Source organism: Pseudophryne corroboree, chromosome 1, assembly GCF_028390025.1.
Source record: "Pseudophryne corroboree isolate aPseCor3 chromosome 1, aPseCor3.hap2, whole genome shotgun sequence".
Classification (NCBI taxonomy): domain Eukaryota; kingdom Metazoa; phylum Chordata; class Amphibia; order Anura; family Myobatrachidae; genus Pseudophryne; species Pseudophryne corroboree.
Window position 1 is genome coordinate 663,159,278 of NC_086444.1, and position 21,738 is coordinate 663,181,015.

Below are 21,738 nucleotides of genomic sequence, written 5' to 3' on the forward strand. Positions count from 1 at the left end.
CAGTGGCTAGCTTGCCTGCCAGAGTTTTAGCAGAATTTTTTGGACGAGTGATCCGGTTTCCACCTGGGATAATCATGATTTCAAGACCAGAATATCACTCCCGTGGTGGCGGCATGATTCTCCCCAAGGACGGGTGTCAAGTTAGGATACTGGTCATCCCATTAACGGACTAGAGTTAAGAGACGTTTATATCGGTTTTCTATAAACAAAAACCGAAGAGGAAATGGCAGAAGCCAGAAAGATTTTTCGCTGAGCGACGAAAACGTCTACGCATTCTGTCAGAGACGTTCGTTCCGAGGAGTGGACAACTGGGAAGCAGTCTTCCTCGGCGGACACGTTCTCCATTCAGGAGAGTGGAGTCTTCATCAGGCGGTTTTCACAGAAGTGACATGTTTTGCGGAATTCCGCATATAAACAAGATGGCGTCTCGCCTCGACAAGAAACTTCGGAGATTTTGTTCAGGGTCGAGGGTCCCTTAAATTAGCAGTGGACGCCCTAGTGACACCGTGGGTGTTTTCGGTCGGTCTATGTGTTCCCTCCACTTCCAATCTTTCCAAAGAGGCTAAAAGATCATAAGAAGAAAAAGGTTCAGGTGATCCTCGTTCTTACAGACTATTCAAGGAGGGCTGGTATCCGGACCTTCAGGGATTACTCATAGGAGATCCCTGATCTATTCCTCTGCAAGAGGATCGGTTACGGCAAGGTCCGTGTGGGTTTCAAGGCTTACCGCGGGTTCCAGTGACGGCTTGGAGGTTGAACGCCGGATCCCAACCTGAAAGGGTATTCCCAGTGAAGTCATCCCTACTCTTCTTCAGGCAGAAAGAAGTATCGTTGAATCTTTACCACCAATTCTGGGAAAAGTATGTGTCTTGGTGTGAATCCAAGAAAGTTCCTACGGAAGAATTCCAATTGGGTCGTTTTCTCCATTCCTTCCTTACAAGATCGTGTGGATGCAGGTCTTAAGTTGGACTCGATTCAGGTTCAGCCTTATCGGGTTTCTTTCAAAATCAACTGGCCTCTTTTTCCAGAGGTTCACACTTTTGTAAAAGGAGTATTACGCATCCATCCTCCCTTGTGTCCTGTGGCATCATGGGATCTTAACGTGCGTTGCAGTTCCTGCAATCTCATTGGTTGGACTTTTCAATACGGTTGAGTGGACATTCCTCACTTGGAAAGTGGTCATGCGGTTGGCCTTGTCATCCGCAAGGCGGGTGTCTAAATTAGCGGCGTTGTCTCACAAGAGCCCCTATTTAATCTTCCATGAAGATAGAGCAGAGTTGACTACTCGTCAGCGTTTTCTACCAAATCTGTGATTTCATCGTTTCACATGAACCAACCTATTGTGGTGCCGGTGGCCACTGCCGCCAGGGCGACATCGAGGTATCTCAATATGGTCTAAGTTTGTAAATTTATGTTGCCAAAATGGCTCAGATTAGGAAAACAGACGCTCTGTTTATCCTGTATGATCCCAACAAGATTGGGGCTCCTGCTTTCAAAGCGGACTATTGCGTGCTCGGTCTGTGGTACGACTCAGCAGGCTCATTCGGCAGCTGGATTGCAGTTACCGAGATCGGTGAATGCCCATTCTACCAGAATAGTGGGCGCGTTCTGGGCGGCTAGCCGTGGGGTCTTGGCATTCTTGATTTGCCTAGCGGCTCCTTGATAGGGTTCAAACACCTTTACGAAGTTTTACAAGTTTGATACCCTGGTGGGTATGGACCTCATTTTTGGTCAATCCGTGCTGCAGAGTCATCCGCACTCTCCCACCCGTTCTAGAGCTTTGGTATAATCCCCATGGTCCATTTGGAGTCCCCAGCATCCTCTAGGACGTATGCGAAAATAGGATTTTAATACCTACCGGTAAATCCTTTTCTCTTAGTCCGTAAAGGATGCTCGGCGCCCGTCCCAGTGCGTACTGTATCTGCAGTTATTAGTTGGATTACACACATGTTGTGTTTCTTTTCAGTCAGCCTATTGCTGACGTTTTTCCGTGGCATAGGTTATGCTATTATTGGTGATGTGTACACAAAAGTTGTGTTCCGTTCTGGCAGCGTTTTGCTGTTTTTTAGTCATGCCGTCAGGTGGTATTCTCTTGCATGCCACGTTCTGCGGCATGCTGGCGGTGTGAGCTGGTATGACGCTCACCGTGTTTAACTTATAAATTCTTTCCTCGAAATGTCCGTCTACCTGGGCACAGTTCTATAACTGGAGTCTGGAGGAGGGGCATAGAGGGAGCAGCCAGTTCACGCTCCTTTTAAAGTCTTAAAGTGCCCATGTCTCCTGTGGATCCCGTCTATACCCATGGTCCATTTGGAGTCCCCAGCATCCTCTACGGACTAAGAGAAAATAAGATTTTACTTACCGGTAAATCTATTTCTCGTAGTCCGTAGTGGATGCTGGGGACTCCGTAAGGACCATGGGGAATAGACGGGCTCCGCAGGAGACAGGGCACTTTAAGAAAGAATTAGGAATACTGGTGCGCACTGGCTCCTCCCTCTATGTCCCTCCTCCAGACCTCAGTTAAGGAAACTGTGCCCGGAAGAGCTGACAGTACAAGGAAAGGAATTTGGAATCCAGGGTAAGACTCATACCAGCCACACCAATCACACCGTATAACTTGTGATAAACTTACCCAGTTAACAGTATGAACAAGAACAGAGCACCAGATAAACCTGATGCAACCATAACATAACCCTTATTTAAGCAATAACTATATACAAGTATTGCAGAAGTCGTCCGCACTTGGGACGGACGCCCAGCATCCACTACGGACTACGAGAAATAGATTTACCGGTAAGTAAAATCTTATTTTCTCTAACGTCCTAGTGGATGCTGGGGATTCCGTAAGGACCATGGGGATTATACCAAAGCTCCCAAACGGGCGGGAGAGTGCGGATGACTCTGCTGCACCGAATGAGCAAACACAAGGTCCTCCTCAGCCAGGGTATCAAATTTGTAGAACTTTGCAAAACTGTTTGAACCCGACCAAGTAGCTGCTCGGCAAAGCTGTAATGCCGAGACCCCTCGGGCAGCCGCCCAAGAAGAGCCCACCTTCCTTGTGGAATGGGCTTTTACTGATTTTGGAGGCGGCAATCCAGCCGCAGAATGAGCCTGCTGAATCGTGTTACAGATCCAGAGAGCAATAGTTTGCTTTGAAGCAGGAGCACCCAGCTTGTTGGATGCATACAGGATAAACAGCAACTCAGTTTTCCTGACTCCAGCCGTTCTGGCTACATAAACCTTCAAAGCCCTGACTACATCTAGTAACTTGGAATCCTCCAAGTCACGAGTAGCCGCAGGCACCACAATAGGTTGGTTCAAATGAAAAGAGGACACCACTTTTGGCAGAAATTGCGGACGAGTCCGTAATTCTGCCCTGTCCATATGGAAAACCAGATAGGGGCTTTTATGTGACAAAGCCGCCAATTCTGACACACGCCTAGCCGAAGCTAAGGCCAACAGCATGACCACCTTCCACGTGAGATATTTTAACTCCACGGTTTTAAGTGGCTCAAACCAGTGTGATTTCAGGAAACTCAACACCACGTTAAGATCCCAAGGTGCCACTGGTGGCACAAAAGGGGGCTCAATATGCAGCACTCCCTTTACAAACGTCTGAACTTCAGGCAGAGAAGCCAGTTCTTTTTGAAAGAAAATGGATAGGGCTGAAATCTGGACCTTAATGGACCCCAATTTTAAGCCCAAAGTCACTCCCGACTGTAGGAAGTGAAGGAAACGGCCCAGCTGGAATTCCTCTGTAGGGGCATTCCTGGCCTCACACCAAGCAACATATTTTCGCCATATACGGTGATAATGCTTAGCCGTCACGTCCTTCCTAGCCTTTATTAGCATAGGAATAACCTCATCCGGAATGCCTTTTTCTGCTAGGATCCGGCGTTCAACCGCCATGCCGTCAAACGCAGCCGCGGTAAGTCTTGGACAGGGCCCCTGTTGCAACAGATCATGTCTGAGAGGCAGAGGCCATAGGTCCTCTGTGAGCATTTCTTGTAGTTCCGGATACCAAGTCCTTCTTGGCCAATCCGGAACAATGAGTATTGTTCTCACTCCTCTTTTTCTTACGATTCTCAGCACCTTGGGTATGAGAGGAAGAGGAGGAAACACATAAACCGACTGGAACACCCACGGTGTCACTAGTGCGTCCACAGCTATCGCCTGAGGGTCTCTTGACCTGGCGCAATACATTTTGTAGCTTTTTGTTGAGGCGGGATGCCATGTCCATCTGTGGCAGTTCCCATCGATTTGTAATCTGTGTGAAGACTTCTTGATGAAGTCCCCACTCTCCCGGGTGGAGGTCGTGCCTGCTGAGGAAGTCTGCTTCCCAGTTGTCCACTCCCGGAATGAACACTGCTGACAGTGCTTGCACGTGATTCTCCGCCCAGCGAAGAATTCTGGTGGCCTCCGCCATTGCCACCCTGCTCCTTGTGCCGCCTTGGCGGTTTACATGAGCCACTGCGGTGATGTTGTCTGACTGAATCAGCACCGGATGGTTGCGAAGCAGAGGTTCTGCTTGACTTAGGGCGTTGTATATGGCCCTTAGTTCCAGGATATTGACGTGCAGACAAGTCTCCTGACTTGACCACAGACCCTGGAAATTTCTTCCCTGTATGACTGCCCCCCACCCTCGGAGGCTTGCATCCGTGGTCACCAGGACCCAGTCCTGAATGCCGAACCTGCGACCCTCGAGAAGGTGAGCACTCTGCAGCCACCACAGAAGAGACACCCTGGCCCTGGGGGATAGGGTGATCAGCCGATGCATCTGAAGATGCGATCCGGACCACTTGTCCAACAGATCCCCCTGAAAAGTCCTCGCATGGAACCTGCCGAAGGGAATGGCTTCGTATGACGCCACCATCTTTCCCAGGACTCGCGTGCAGTGATGCACCGACACCTGTTTTGGTTTTAAGAGGTCTCTGACCAGAGTCACGAGCTCCTGAGCCTTCTCCGTCGGGAGAAAAACCTTCTTCTGGTCTGTGTCCAGAATCATGCCCAGGAAGGGCAGACGCGTCGTAGGAATCAGCTGCGACTTTGGAATATTCAGAATCCAGCCGTGCTGTTGCAACACTTCCCGAGAGTGTGCTACGCTGATCAGCAACTGCTCTCTGGACCTCGCCTTTATGAGGAGATCGTCTAAGTATGGGATAATTGTGACTCCTTGCTTTCGCAGGAGCACCATCATTTCTGCCATTACCTTGGTAAATATTCTCGGTGCCGTGGACAGACCAAACGGCAACGTCTGGAATTGGTAATGACAGTCCTGTACCACAAATCTGAGGTACTCCTGATGAGGTGGATAAATGGGGACATGCAGGTAAGCATCCTTTATATCCAGAGACACCATAAAATCCCCCTCTTCCAGGCTTGCAATGACCGCTCTGAGCGATTCCATCTTGAACTTGAACCGTTTCAGGTAACTGTTCAGGGATTTTAAATTCAATATGGGTCTGACCGAACCGTCCGGTTTTGGTACCACAAACATTGTTGAATAGTAACCCCTTCCCTGTTGAAGGAGGGGAACCTTTACCACCACCTGCTGGAGATATAATTTGTGAATTGCCGCTAACACTATTTTCCTCTCTATGGGGGAAGCTGGCAGGGCCGATCTGAGGTAACGGTGAGGGGGCATCACTTCGAATTCCAGCTTGTATCCCTGAGATGCAATCTGTATAGCCCAGGGATCCACCCGTGAGCGAACCCACTGGTGGCTGAAATTTCGGAGACGCGCCCCCACCGATCCTGGCTCCACCTGTGGAGCCCCAGCGTCATGCGGTGGATTTAGTGGCGTCCCATCGCATGTCGGGGTAGTGGATCGTAGATGTGCATTTTTTTCGCACATCTACAATACATGCTGAATTAGACCCTGAGACCTCATGGGGCCTTAAGCAAGATATCCGTATGACATGCCTCAACTGTATGCAGTTTAACACACACACTGCCCCCGTGACTGAACCCACACACACTGCCCCCGTGACCGAACACAGACACTGCCCCCGTGACCGAACACACATACTGCCATTATAGCTGTACACACTTCCCCCACTGACACACATACACTCCCTTACTGACACAGCCAACCCTTACTGACACACACACACACACACACCACTTACTTATACAAACACACTTACTAACACAGATACCACTTATTGACCGATAGCTGACCCTTACTGACACCACATACTGACCCATACACTTACAGACACTGACACCACATTCTGACACACTTACTGACACAGACACTTACTGGCACACTGCATTCACACGGAATAATGGTGGGTAATGAGGGGATAATTACCAAGTTTTCGTAGGATCCTCTTACACTCATCCTGGCTGAAGTCCAGAAGGGTCGACTACACCACAGGCATACTATCCCGTCATGGCACGGATCGCCTCCCCCTGCGATCTGACAGCCACGGTGGTTAAAGGATGGGAGGGCATCACTCCCTGCAGCCCGGGTCATGATACTGGAGTCCCTGGGGAGCTACTGGGGCTCCAGTCTGTCCCTGTCAGGAGCTGATCAGTGATGGAGAGCTGGGGGTTTTGCTTTGTAAATGATTGTCCTTTAAAAAAACGGCCATTCTCAGACAAACTCCCGCACCTGTTTTCTCATACCCTATTTAATTTACCCCTATATGTCCTGAAACTGTGGATGCCATGGAGGTAACTTGGTACTTAGTAATATGTAATGCATCAAGAGCAGCATGGAAAGTATAAGTGAGTTAAAATGACCACCACCATGTGATGGGATGTTAAAAATACACATCCTTTTTATGGGATTGCAGCTTTAATTATGTCTGTGTATTTTTTTGTCCTCTTGCTGAATTGTGTTGTGAAGTTTCCACAAACAAGATAAATATGCGACGGTAGTAACAGATTGTCTCTTATGTCCTAGAGGATGCTGGGGTCCTCATTAGTACCATGGGGTATAGATGGGTCCACCAGGAGCCATTAGCACTTTAAGAGGTTTGAGAGTGTGGGCTGGCTCCTCCCTCTATGCCCCTCCTACCAGACTCAATTTAGAAAATGTGCCCGGAGGAACCGGTCACAGCTAGGGGAGCTCTACAGAGTTTCTCTGGTAAAGTTTATTTTAAGAGTTTGTTATTTTACAGGGAGGCTGCTGGCAACAGCCTCCCTGCTTCGTGGGACTAAGGGGGGGGGAGTAGTGTCCGCACTGCGGGGTCTGAGCTACTATCTCCGCTGACTGGACACTGGGCTCCAGAGGGGACAGATGCCACCCCCTTACAGAGCTGAAGATCAGTGGCAAGCGAGTCACCGACTTCCCTAGCAAGCGGGGGGCTGGTGTAATGATGGCGGCATTAGGGTAGGAGCGCAGTATTAACTGTGCTCCGGAGGCTCAGCGGTACATAGTGCGGCGCTGTGAGGGGCGCCCTGAGCCAGCGCCTACACCCTACACTGGTCACACAGCCTGTCAGGGTCCCGGGATCTCAGCCAGCATAAATCAGGCCAGTATAATCCTATGAAGAGCGGGAAGACAGCGCCAATTTGGAGGTGGAGCTTCTCCTCAGAGCGGACCCAGCAGCGTTCAGCACCATTTTCCTGCCTGCACAACGCTGTCAGTGAAGAGCAAGTCCCTCCACAGCAACTCCAGCTATCTCTCACGGTACCTGGGGGTTGTAGAAGGGGAGAAGGCTGCAAAATGACTGTGTAACCTATTAAGGTGCACAGTCAGCGCTGATAGCGGCTCTCCCTTTATATTAAAAGTGCTGTATGTGGGTTGGCTCCAATCTCTGTGTCTCTCTTGCAATTCTTGGGGGGGAAACTCTGTCTGTACTCCCTTGTGTGTGTGTGTGGAGTGTCTGTGGTCTCCATTAAGCAATGTCCAAGGACTGCAACGGATATGTCCTCTCAGGATGATCCCATTCCATGTAATCAGGATTGCCCTGGTTTAGCACAGATACCAGCAAGGGAGCCTGAGTGGTTATCCTCTATCAAATTTATGATTTCTCAAATTTCTAACAGGATTGCACAAAATGAATCTGCAACTCAGGCTTTACAGAACTCTATGGCTGTCTGGCCAAGTTCTGGTACATCAGGGTTCCCCACTGTATATATACATAAACGTGCTCTTGCACAGATCATGCAGGATAACACCGATACCGATTCTGATACTGCAGACGGTGACGGGGATGTGTTGCGGGGGACAGCATCTCTTGCAAAAGGGGTGCAGTTGATGATAGAGGCTATTGGAGATGTGTTGAATATTGCTGATACAACACCCGAGCAGGTTGAGGAGGCTTACTTCACTGAAAATAAGAAAGCCTCGCTAACCGTCCCTGCGTCAAAGAAATTAAATGATATATTTGAAAAAACTTGGGAAAACCCGGACAAAAAATTCCAGATACCCAAGAGTGTTCTGGTAGCGTTTCCTTTCCCGGTAGAGGATAGGAAAAAATGGGAAAACCCGCCTATTGTTGACGCGTCAGTATCCAGACTCTCAAAAAACCTGTTCCAGGATCTACTGCCTTGAAAGAGCCGGCTGATCGTAAAATTGATAATACGCTCAAATCCATGTATGCAGCTTCTGGGGCAATACTACGTCCCACTATTGCCAGTGCTTGGATTGCCAAAGCTATAGTAAAGTGGTCAGGCACGTTACTTGAGGACTTGGATACTATGGAGAAATGTGATGTTGAATTGTTTATGCTTAACATTCAGGATTCGGCAGGATTTCTGGTAGAATCCATGAAAGACCTGGGTTCCATGGCTGCGGGAATTTCCTCCATGTCAGTATCCGCTCGTCGAGGACTATGGTTGCGCCAGTGGTCTGCCGACGCGGAATCCAGAAGAAGTGTGGAGACCTTACCCTACACAGGTCAGGCTCTCTTTGGGAAAGCGTTAGATGCGTGGATCTCTACGGCTACGGCTGGTAAGTCACCCTTTCTTCCCTCAGCTACACCTGCTCCGAAGAAACCCTTTTCTTCAGTTACATTACAGCCCTTTCGGTCTACCAAGCCCAGAAAGTTCAAGCCGTCCAACACCTTATTTCGGGTAGGTTGGCACAAGTTCAAGAAACCTGCGGCTGCAGGTTCCCAGGAACAGAAACCTGCTTCAGGCACACCAAAGTCCTCCGCATGACGGTGGACTGCACGCCCCGGAGGTGGGGTCGGTGGGAGCGAGATTCAGACATTAAAGTCATGTCTGGGTGTCCTCCGGCCTGGACCCCTGCGTGCAAGATATTGTGTCCCAGGCATACAGGCTGGAATTTCAAAATCTCCCTCCTCACCGATTTTTCAGATCAGGCTTGCCAGTTCTGCTGGCAGACAGGACTGTCCTGGAAGAGGCCGTCCAGAAGTTGGTGGAGGCACAGGTCATTGTGCCAGTACCACCTCATATGCAAAGCAAAGGTTACTATTCGAACCTTTTCGTGGTACCAAAGCCGGATGGTTCGGTCAGGCCCATTCTGAACTTAAAATCACTAAATCCCTTGCTGAGGGAGTTCAAGTTCAAAATGGAGTCTCTAAGGGCAGTGATATCAGGTCTGGAGGAGGGAGAATTCCTAGTATCCCTGGATATCAAGGATGCATACCTCTACATTCCGATTTGGCTGCTGCATCAAGCGTATCTTTGATTCGCACTGCTGTACTGTCATTTTCAGTTCATGGCCCTGCCATTCGGCCTCTCAACAGTGCCGAGGGTATTCACCAAGGTGATGACAGGGGGTGAACATAATTCTGTATCTGGACGATCTGATGATAAAGGCATCGTCCAAGGAGAAACTGTTATGGTCCATAGCACTCACGACCCAGCTTCTCAGGAAACATGGTTGGATCCTGAATGTTCCAAAATCACATTTGGAACCAACTAGGAAGTTGTCCTTTTCTGGGAATGATCCTCGACACGGGGGTGCAGAGGGTGTTTCTCCCAGAGGAAAAGGCGTTGGTGATTCAAATGATGGTCCGGGATGTTCTGAAGCCAGGCCGGGTGTCAGTTCATCAGTGCATTTGACTTCTGGGGAAGATGGTGGCCTCTTACGAGGCGCTACAATACAGGAGGTTTCGCGCTCGGTCCTTCCAACTGGATCTCCTGGACAAGTGGTTGGGATCCCATCTACACATGCACCAGAGAATACGTCTGTCGCCAAAGGCCAGGATTTCACTCCTCTGGTGGCTGCAATGGCCTCACCTTCTGGAAGGCCGCAGGTTCGGGATTCAGGACTGGACCCTTTTAACCACGGATGCAAGTCTCCAGGGCTGGGGCGCAGTCACTCAAGGGGTAACCTTCCAAGGAAGGTGGTCAAGTCTGGAAGCCGGCCTGCCGATAAACATTCTGGAACTAAGAGCCGTCTACAACGGTATTTTCCAAGCGGCCCATCTTCTGAGAAATCGGGCCATTCAAGTGCAGTCGGACAAGTGACAAAAGTGGCTTACATAAACCGACAGGGCGGAACGAAGAGCAGAGCTGCAATGGCAGAGGTAACAAGAATCATCTTCTGGGTAGAAAAACACGGGTTGGCGCTGTCAGCAATCTTCATTCCGGGAGTAGACAATTAGGAAGCGGACTTCCTCAGCAGACACGATCTCCATCCAGGGGAGTGGGGTCTCCATCCGGAGGTGTTCAAGGAGGTAACAGATCTTTGGGGTGTACCCCAGATCGACATGATGGCCTCTCGTCTTAAAAAAGAAGCTTCAGCGGTATTCTTCCAGGTATAGGGACCCGCAAGCAGTGGCGGTGGACACCCTAGTGACTCCGTGGGTGTTCCAGTCGGTATACGTGTTTCCTCCACTTCCACTCATCCCAAGAGTTCTAAAGCTCATAAGGAGAACAAGGGTTCAAGCGATCCTCATTGCTCCAGACTGGCCAAGAAGGGCTTGGTACGCGGATCTTCTGGATCTACCTCAATAAGAGCCGAGGCCTCTTCCTCTTTGGGAGGTCCTGCTGCAGCAGGGGCCGTTCGCCTAGCAAGACTTACCGCGGCTACGTTTGATGGCATGGAGGTTGAACGCCTGATAGTAGCTCGGTAGGGCATTCCGAACAAAGTTATTCCTACCCTGATACAGGCTAGGAAAGGAGTAACGTCTAAACATTACCATCGAATTTGGAAAAAATATGTATCTTGGTGTGAGTCCAAGAAATTTCCTGCGGTGGAGTTTCAACTGGGACGGTTTCTCCTCTTCCTACAAGCTGGTGTGGATATGGGCCTGAAGTTGGGATCTGTGAAGGTCCAGATTTCGGCCCTGTTCATTTTCTTCCAGAAACAATTGGCTGCCCTCCCTGAGGTTCAGACTTTTTTGAAAGGAGTTCTGCACATCCAACCTCCCTTTGTACCGTCTACGGCGCCATGGGATCTTAACGTGGTGTTGCAGTTTCTCCAATCTGACTGGTTTGAGCTGCTACAGAAAGTCGAGGTCAAATTTCTTACGTGGAAAGCTGTCACTTTGTTGGCCTTAGTTTCTGTGTACTTGATCTTCCACGAAGATAGAGCTGAGCTCCGGACACGTCAGCAGTTTCTTCCGAAGGTAGTGTTGGCATTTCATATCAACCAACCTATGTGGTGCCAGTGGCTACTGATTCCTCCATTTCATCAAAGTCCTTGGATGTTGTAAGGGCTCTGAAAATCTATGTGAAGAGGACTGCTCGTCACAGAATATCGGACTCTCTTTTTGTCCTGTATGATCCCAAGAAAATTGGGTGCCCTGCTTCTGAGCAGACGATCTCCCGCTGGATTAGGTTCACTATCCAGCATGCGAATTCTACGGCAGGCTTGCCGTGTCCTACGTCTGTCAAGGCCCACTCTACTCATAAGGTGGGGTCTTCATGGGCGGCTGCCCGGGGTGTCTCGGCTTTACAACTTTACCGAGCTGCAACTTGGTCTGGGTCAAACACGTTTGCAAAGTTCTACAAGTTCGATACTTTGGCCTCTGATGATCTGAAGTTTAGTCAATCAGTTCTGCAGGAGCCTCCGCGCTCTCCCTCCCATTCTGGGAGCTTTGGTACATCCCCATGGTACTAATATGGACCCCAGCATCCTCTAGGACGTAAGAGAAAATAAGAATTTACTTACCGATAATTCTATTTCTCGTAGTCCGTAGTGGATGCTGGGGACTCTGTAAGGACCATGGGGAATAGCGGCTCCGCAGGAGACAGGGCACAAAAGTAAAAGCTTTAGGATCAGGTGGTGTGCACTGGCTCCTCCCCCTATGACCCTCCTCCAAGCCTCAGTTAGGATACTGTGCCCGGACGAGCGTACACAATAAGGAAGGATTTTGAATCCCGGGTAAGACTCATACCAGCCACACCAATCACACTGTACAACCTGTGATCTGAACCCAGTTAACAGCATGATAACAGCGGAGCCTCTGAAAAGATGGCTCACAACAATAATAACCCGATTTTTGTAACAATAACTATGTACAAGTATTGCAGACAATCCGCACTTGGGATGGGCGCCCAGCATCCACTACGGACTACGAGAAATAGAATTATCGGTAAGTAAATTCTTATTTTCTCTGACGTCCTAAGTGGATGCTGGGGACTCCGTAAGGACCATGGGGATTATACCAAAGCTCCCAAACGAGCGGGAGAGTGCGGATGACTCTGCAGCACCGAATGAGAGAACTCCATGTCCTCCTCAGCCAGGGTATCAAATTTGTAGAATTTTGCAAACGTGTTTGCCCCTGACCAAGTAGCAGCTCGGCAAAGTTGTAAAGCCGAGACCCCTCGGGCAGCCGCCCAAGATGAGCCCACCTTCCTTGTGGAATGGGCATTTACATATTTTGGCTGTGGCAGGCCTGCCACAGAATGTGCAAGCTGAATTGTACTACACATCCAACTAGCAATCGTCTGCTTAGAAGCAAGAGCACCCAGTTTGTTGGGTGCATACAGGATAACAGCAAGTCAGTTTTCCTGACTCCAGCCGTCCTGGAAACATATATTTTCAGGGCCCTGACAACATCTAGCAACTTGGAGTCCTCCAAGTCCCTAGGAGCCGCAGGTACCACAATAAGCTGGTTCAGGTGAAACGCTGACACCACCTTAGGGAGAAACTGGGGACGAGTCCGCAGCTCTGCCCTGTCCGAATGGACAATCAGATATGGGCTTTTGTGAGACAAAGCCGCCAATTCTGACACTCGCCTGGCCGAGGCCAGGGCCAACAGCATGGTCACTTTCCATGTGAGATATTTCAAATCCACAGATTTGAGCGGTTTAAACCAATGTGATTTGAGGAATCCCAGAACTACGTTGAGATCCCACAGTGCCACTGGAGGCACAAAAGGGGGTTGTATATGCAGTACTCCCTTGACAAACTTCTGGACTTCAGGAACTGAAGCCAATTCTTTCTGTAAGAAAATCGACAGGGCCGAAATTTGAACCTTAATGGACCCCAATTTGAGGCCCATAGACACTCCTGTTTGCAGGAAATGCAGGAATCGACCGAGTTGAAATTCCTCCGTGGGGGCCTTCCTGGCCTCACACCATGCAACATATTTTCGCCAAATGTGGTGATAATGTTGTGCGGTCACCTCCTTCCTGGCTCTGACCAGGGTAGGGATGACCTCTTCCGGAATGCCTTTTTCCCTTAGGATCCGGCGTTCAACCGCCATGCCGTCAAACGCAGCCGCGGTAAGACTTGGAACAGACATGATCCTTGCTGAAGCAAGTCCCTTCTTAGTATCTCTTGAAGTTCCGGGTACCAAGTCCTTCTTGGCCAATCCGGAGCCACGAGTATAGTTCTTACTCCTCTCCGTCTTATAATTCTCAGTACCTTGGGTATGAGAGGCAGAGGAGGGAACACATACACCGACTGGTACACCCACGGTGTTACCAGAGCGTCCCTGCTATTGCCTGAGGGTCTCTTGACCTGGCGCAATACCTGTCCAGTTTTTTGTTCAGACGGGACGCCATCATGTCCACCTTTGGTCTTTCCCAACGGTTCACAATCATGTGGAAGACTTCCAGATGAAGTCCCCACTCTCCCAGGTGGAGGTCGTGCCTGCTGAGGAAGTCTGCTTCCCAGTTGTCCACTCCCGGAATGAACACCGCTGACAGTGTTATCACATGATTTTTCGCCCAGCGAAGAATCCTTGCTGCCATTGCCCTCCTGCTTCTTGTGCCGCCCTGTCTGTTTACGTGGGCGACTGCCGTGATGTTGTCCGACTGGATCAGCACCGGTTGACTTTGAAGCAGAGGTCTTCCTAGGCTCAGAGCATTGTAAATTGCCCTTAGCTCCAGTATATTTATGTGGAGAGAAGTCTCCAGACTTGACCACACTCCTTGGAAATTTCTTCCCTGTGTGACTGCTCCCCAGCCTCTCAGGCTGGCATCCGTGGTCACCAGGACCCAGTCCTGAATGCCGAATCTGCTGCCCTCTAGTAGATGAGCACTCTGCAGCCACCACAGAAGAGACACCCTTGTCCTTGGAGACAGGATTATCCGCTGATGCATCTGAAGATGCGATCCGGACCATTCGTCCAGCAGATCCCACTGAAAAATTCTTGCGTGAAATCTGCCGAATGGAATCGCTTCGTAAGAAGCCACCATTTTTCCCAGGACTCTTGTGCATTGATGCACTGACACTTGGCCTGGTTCTAGGAGGTTCCTAACTAGCTCGGATAACTCCCTGGCTTTCTCCTCCGGGAGAATCATCCCTAGGAACAGCAGACGTGTCGTCGGAATCAGCTGCGATTTTGGAATATTTAGAATCCACCCGTGCTGTCGTAGAACTACTTGAGATAGTGCTACTCCGACCTCCAACTGTTCTCTGGACCTTGCCCTTATCAGGTGATCGTCCAAGTATGGGATAATTAAGACGCCTTTTCTTTGAAGAAGAATCATCATTTCGGCCATTACCTTGGTAAAGACCCGGGGTGCCGTGGACAATCCAAACGGCAGCGTCTGAAACTAATAGTGACAGTTCTGTACCACGAACCTGAGGTACCCTTGGTGAGAAGGGCAAATTGGGACATGGAGGTAAGCATCCTTGATGTCCAGGGACACCATATAGTCCCCTTCTTCCTGGTTCGCTATCACTGCTCTGAGTGACTCCATCTTGATTTGAACCTTTGTATGTAAGTGTTCAAAGATTTCAGATTTAGAATAGGTCTCACCGAGCCGTCTGGCTTCAGTACCACAAATAGTGTGGAATAATACCCCTTTCCTTGTTGTAGGAGGGGTACTTTGATTATCACCTGCTGGGAATACAGCTTGTGAATTGTTTCCAATACTGCCTCCCTGTCGGAGGGAGACGTTGGTAAAGCAGACTTCAGGAACCTGCGAGGGGGAGACGTCTCGAATTCCAATCTGTACCCCTGGGATACTACTTGTAGGATCCAGGGGTCCACTTGCGAGTGAGCCCACTGCGCGCTGAAACTCTTGAGACGACCCCCCACCGCACCTGAGTCCGCTTGTACGGCCCCAGCGTCATGCTGAGGACTTGGCAGAAGCGGTGGAGGGCTTCTGTTCCTGGGAAGGAGCTGCCTGCTGCAGTCTTCTTCCCTTTCCTCTACCCCTGGGCAGATATGACTGGCCTTTTGCCCGCTTGCCCTTATGAGGACGAAAGGACTGAGGCTGAAAAGACGGTGTCTTTTTCTGCTGAGATGTGACTTGGGGTAAAAAAGGTGGATTTTCCAGCTGTTGCCGTGGCCACCAGGTCCGATGGACCGACCCCAAATAACTCCTCCCCTTTATACGGCAATACTTCCATGTGCCGTCTGGAATCTGCATCACCTGACCACTGTCGTGTCCATAAACATCTTCTGGCAGACATGGACATCGCACTTACTCTTGATGCCAGAGTGCAAATATCCCTCTGTGCATCTCGCATATATAGAAATGCATCTTTTAAATGCTCTATAGTCAATAAAATACTGTCCCTGTCAAGGGTATCAATATTTTCAGTCAGGGAATCCGACCAAGCCACCCCAGCGCTGCACATCCAGGCTGAGGCGATCGCTGGTCGCAGTATAACACCAGTATGTGTGTATATACTTTTTAGGATATTTTCCAGCCTCCTATCAGCTGGCTCCTTGAGGGCGGCCGTATCTGGAGACGGTAACGCCACTTGTTTTGATAAGCGTGTGAGCGCCTTATCCACCCTAGGGGGTGTTTCCCAACGCGCCCTAACTGCTGGCGGGAAAGGGTATAACGCCAATAATTTTCTATCGGGGGAAACCCACGCATCATCACACACTTCATTTAATTTATCTGATTCAGGAAAAACTACAGGTAGTTTTTTCACACCCCACATAATACCCTTTTTTGTGGTACTTGTAGTATCAGAAATATGTAACACCTCCTTCATTGCCCTTAACATGTAACGTGTGGCCCTAATGGAAAATACGTTTGTTTCTTCACCGTCGACACTGGAGTCAGTGTCCGTGTCGACCGACTGAGGTAATGGGCGTTTTAAAGCCCCTGACGGTGTTTGAGACGCCTGGACAGGTACTAATTGGTTTGCCGGCCGTCTCATGTCGTCAACCGACCTTGCAGCGTGTTGACATTATCACGTAATTCCCTAAATAAGCCATCCATTCCGGTGTCGACTCCCTAGAGAGTGACATCACCATTACAGGCAATTGCTCCGCCTCCTCACCAACATCGTCCTCATACATGTCGACACACACGTACCGACACACAGCACACACACAGGGAATGCTCTGATAGAGGACAGGACCCCACTAGCCCTTTGGGGAGACAGAGGGAGAGTTTGCCAGCACACACCAAAACGCTATAATTATACAGGGACAACCTTATATAAGTGTTTTCCCTTATAGCATCTTAATATATTATAATATCGCCACACAAAATGCCCTCCCTCTCTGTTTTAACCCTGTTTCTGTAGTGCAGTGCAGGGGAGAGCCTGGGAGCCTTCCTAGCAGCGGAGCTGTGTAGGAAAATGGCGCTGTGTGCTGAGGAGAATAGGCCCCGCCCCCTTTTCGGCGGGCTTCTTCTCCCGTTTTTCTGACAACCTGGCAGGGGTTAAATACATCCATATAGCCCCAGAGGCTATATGTGATGTATTTTTAGCCAGCATAGGTACTTTCATTGCTGCCCAGGGCGCCCCCCCCAGCGCCCTGCACCCTCAGTGACCGTTGGTGTGAAGTGTGCTGAGAGCAATGGCGCACAGCTGCCGTGCTGTGCGCTACCTTAAGAAGACTGGGAAGTCTTCAGCCGCCGATTTCTGGACCTCTTCTCTCTTCAGCATCTGCAAGGGGGTCGGCGGCGCGGCTCCGGTGACCCATCCAGGCTGTACCTGTGATCGTCCCTCTGGAGCTAGTGTCCAGTAGCCTAAGAAGCCAATCCATCCTGCACGCAGGTGAGTTCACTTCTTCTCCCCTAAGTCCCTCGTTGCAGTGAGCCTGTTGCCAGCAGGACTCACTGAAAATAAAAAACCTAACAAAACTTTTACTCTAAGCAGCTCTTTAGGAGAGCCACCTAGATTGCACCCTTCTCGGCCGGGCACAAAAACCTAACTGAGGCTTGGAGGAGGGTCATAGGGGGAGGAGCCAGTGCACACCACCTGATCCTAAAGCTTTTACTTTTGTGCCCCGTCTCCTGCGGAGCCGCTATTCCCCATGGTCCTTACGGAGTCCCCAGCATCCACTTAGGACGTCAGAGAAAATAGGATTTAGGTTACCTACCAGTAAATCCTTTTCTCGTAGTCCGTAGAGGATGCTGGGCGCCTGCCCAGCGCTTCGTTTTCCTGCTATCGTTATTTGGTTCAGTACAACTTTGTTTTAGTTGAGTACTGCATTGTTACTTGGTAAGTAATGTTTCAGTGGTTGCTGAGTTTTCAAGCTACGTTAGTTTGTTGTGCCTTGTATGTGTGAGCTGGTATGAATCTCGCCACTATCCATGTTAAATCTTTCTCTCGAAGATGTCCGTCTCCTCGGGCACAGTTTCTAGACTTAGTCTGGTAGGAGGGGCATAGAGGGAGGAGCCAGCCCACACTCTCAAACTCTTCAAGTGCCAATGGCTCCTGGTGGACCCGTCTATACCCCCATGGTACTAATGTGGACCCCAGCATCCTCTACGGACTACGGGAAAAGGATTTACCAGTAGGTAACCAAAATCCTATTTTAACCACTTCTCTGCTATTTTGAGTATATCTTGATGCAGCTACATATTTACTCTGTATTTTGAGTTACCTGTATATCAAAAATATATGTTTATGCCTATATTAAAATATATCCAATATGTTTATTTCTTAACTACTGATATGCAACAATAAAGTTCCAACTACATTTATAAAATACTACCAATTTTGTAACATACGATATGTAAAATCGATGGTTTACGCACATCTCCGATGTTTAGTGATCTGCGCATGTACAGATGCTGCATTGCCACGTGCAGGTCTCCTTTTGCGTGGTTGCTCGCAGAGTCCCCAAGTTGCATCATGATTGACATGCTGCGGTCGCTTGCGGGTGAGGCGCGCTGCTTGTGTTTCCAGAAAATGGGGGCGTGTTAGCCCTGTTTTCCAATAGTGGCAAGGCCAGTGTCTACATCTTCTGATGCAGATTTACTGGCCTTGCAAGCAGACAGGAGGCAGCCATTCTGAGTAAGCTTAGATGGTCGTGATGTTGATCTGATGCTGCATCTTCAGACACAGCACTCGGATCTGAGATGCTGATGCTGGCAAGAAGTAGCTCTTTCCTTCACACGCCTCCTGCGGGCATTAGCATATTTTCATACAGCAGCTGCATCAAAAGACAAAAGCGTCCATCTCTGAACCAGGCCCACATTCTCCATGGTTAAGTGAAACTACAGTACGGATGTCAACTGGATCATGTACTGTATAATAATGTGTAATAACATCTAAACCTACATAAAAAGTACATAAAAACACACCTGTATTCCCAAACATAAAGGTGGAATACAGAACTTTATACTGACTTAATACCACCAGTCTTTGATACCATCAAATGTATTAGACAATAAAGGATATTTACATGGGAGTAACTATAGTGGGTGAAAGGGGTGCCATTGCTATGGAGCCAAGAGGCTTAGTGGGTTCCTGGACACAGGTTATAAAGTTGCACACCAATTTCCCAGATTTGCCTGCTAAGCAACTGGGTCTGATCCACTGCCCAGCCTGGATTACATTTTCAGTGAGATGTGTGTATAGTAGATGTTATAATGGCATGGGTGCTGTAATGTGGCATTACTTGAACTGGAGGGCACTGTAATGTGGCATAATCTGATCTGCTTATTGTAAAGCGGAGAACCCCATAATGTTACATAATAAAAACTGGGGCATTTTAATGTGACACAATATGAAATGGAGGCACTATAGTGTGGCATAATATGAACTGGCGACACTGTATGTTATAATGTGAACTGGGGATACTGTGTGGCAAAATGTGTACTGGTAGCCCTAGAATGTGACATTGTGTAAACTGGGGCAATACTATAACACATAAAATGAACTAGGGCACTATTATGGCTCATAAAATGAACTAGGGCACTATTATGGCTCAGAAAATGAACTAGGGCCCTATTATAGGGCAAACAATTCATAACTGTTGCAGAGAAGTGTCTCTCAAGAAGCATTGGGACAGGGGTCCCCTCAATATGTTGCTATGGGGCCCACAAAGTTCTGGTTATGGTCCTAGATATTTACTTCACATATATTTAGTAACAATACCTTTGCAATACCATAGATTTCTTTTGCACGCTGATTTTATAAATAAGGAGCACCACAGAAAGTGGTAACAAAAAACAATGTTTTAAGAGGAAAAAATACTTCAGGTAACTTACATCTCTTCCATGGTCTTCTATATATATCATTCACAAAGATCTTGTTGTGGCAATAATCTTCATCTTGGAGAATGCCTTTGGGAAACTGGATGAGCATCCAAGAGGTAGCAAGTTTTTGCCTCATGACATTCTGAATAATTAATATTAAAAGAAGAAAAATATTGTTTTAAAATTGACTCACTTATTGCCTTCCATGTAAAGGATTTGTTCATAATCGATAAAAAGCAAACTATAACAGCTATATAAGTAGAGAACTGTTAAACCAGTTATAGGAACAAATTACAGTATACCCAAGTCTTGTTTTTTTCAAAATCATTCCTTACAAAGACCTACAATATACAGGGGTATGGACTGCACTATATTTTTGTATAAAAAAAAAATCTTTTTGTGATATTAGTATTGTATTGATTATAGAAAAAGGTTTTACTTGCTACGGTCACCTACTCTCATCTGTAGTACTCTTCAGGTTTTGCATCTAAGGGGCACTTGTAGAGTTAGACATAAATAAATTTTGTGGTCTTTTTGTAATGTAAAATGTGGTCTTTTGAACTGTAGTTATGTGACAGTCACAATAATTCCCCCTGCATCCCGAACACTCAAAATGCTGACTAGAAGCGAATATTCCCACTAGTGGGTGTCCACGACAGCCATAGAGTGGGAATGGAACCTGTGGCGAGTGCCGCGAGCCACCGAGCCCGCAGCGTGGAGAGCGCAGCGAGTCCGCAAGGGGCATCGTTGCACTCGCCCCCCGCGTGCGTGTTCACGCACATTTAATTAAATGTAAAGGAAAAGCCATCTCTGTTCCAAGATCCATATTGATTATGATGATCATCATAATCATCATAGATCTTGCATGCCCTGTTAAAAATTAAGTATGTGTCCCCCTAAAAGTACAGCTAGCACTTGTTGGTGGCAAAATGGTGGGTGGGGGGATGAAATTGCTACTATAAGATCTATGGTTTGCCAGCCAGGGCTGGTGACTTTATATCAGGTAGAACGTCAAAATGGGTTAATATGTAAAAAAAAAAAAATTGAAAAACATGATTTACCCTCGGTGCATTACAGGTCCAAGCTTGTCATGGCCACCTTTAAATCTCTGGGTATGATGACACTTAAGAGGGGTACTCACAGAGAGATCCATGCTTAAAATCTAAGCAATCTGACTAGATTGCTTAGATTTTAAGCGCAGATAACTCGTGTGTACCCACCACAGCGATAGCGATGCGCGGCCCCGCGCATCGCTATCGCCGGTGCTAGATTGAGCCTGCATGCAGGCCAATCTAGCACGTCGCTCATTTTACCCGCTGGGTGAAATGAGCGGCCCCCCGTTCTCCCCCGCATCGCTCAGCACACATCACACTGTGCTGAGTGGCGGGAGAGATGTGTGCTGAGTGGTTCACTCAGCACACATCTCTCCCGTGTATATAGGCCTTTATAGTACTAAAAGTACCAGCATGACCACAGCCACTACTGCCAGTTTGAGTCAGACGAGGGGGTAATCCTCACCGTAGAACAGTACACTGCAGAGTATCGTCATTAGCATAAGATACAGACTACAGCATATGTTAACTTGCAGTATTATGTTAGTTTATGCAATTTGCAGACCATATACTGTGTAATTTCCAGAAATTATTAAAAATACAACTTTTGCGTACTATACAAAGTTGCAGTCATTCTACGCAAATTGTATTTTTTCATTGCAATATATGTCTGCTATTACCAATTTATCAATTTTTACCTTTCTCATATGTCAAAGGTAAAATGGTGAGTATTTCCAAAGAGAATAGTAGTTAGAACAACTATAATTTTATATAAAATTATATACAATACCCATAGAGCAGGAATAGATCCTGTGGCGAGCGCAGTGAGCCATCGAGCCTGCAAGGTGACTCTTATCGCGTGCCCCACTGCCGGCATTCTGGCGGGCGGGATGCTGCTGTCGGGATACTGACAGTCTGTATCCCATCCGCCGGTATTACGTATGTAATCCAATATAAATATATA

At 48.3% G+C, this 21,738-nt stretch overlaps 1 protein-coding gene across 7 annotated transcripts in view; it reads right to left on the reverse strand.

Annotated features, from left to right (window-relative positions):
* Positions 1-21,738, reverse strand: part of SHOC1 (shortage in chiasmata 1) — a 642,525-nt gene that overhangs the window by 571,575 nt on the left and 49,212 nt on the right. For all 7 annotated transcript variants that reach the window (XM_063914688.1, XM_063914690.1, XM_063914693.1 and 4 more), the window contains exon 3: positions 19,735-19,864. In XM_063914688.1, coding sequence (XP_063770758.1) covers positions 19,735-19,864 — 130 coding nt within the window. The remainder of the gene's footprint in view (positions 1-19,734; positions 19,865-21,738) is intronic.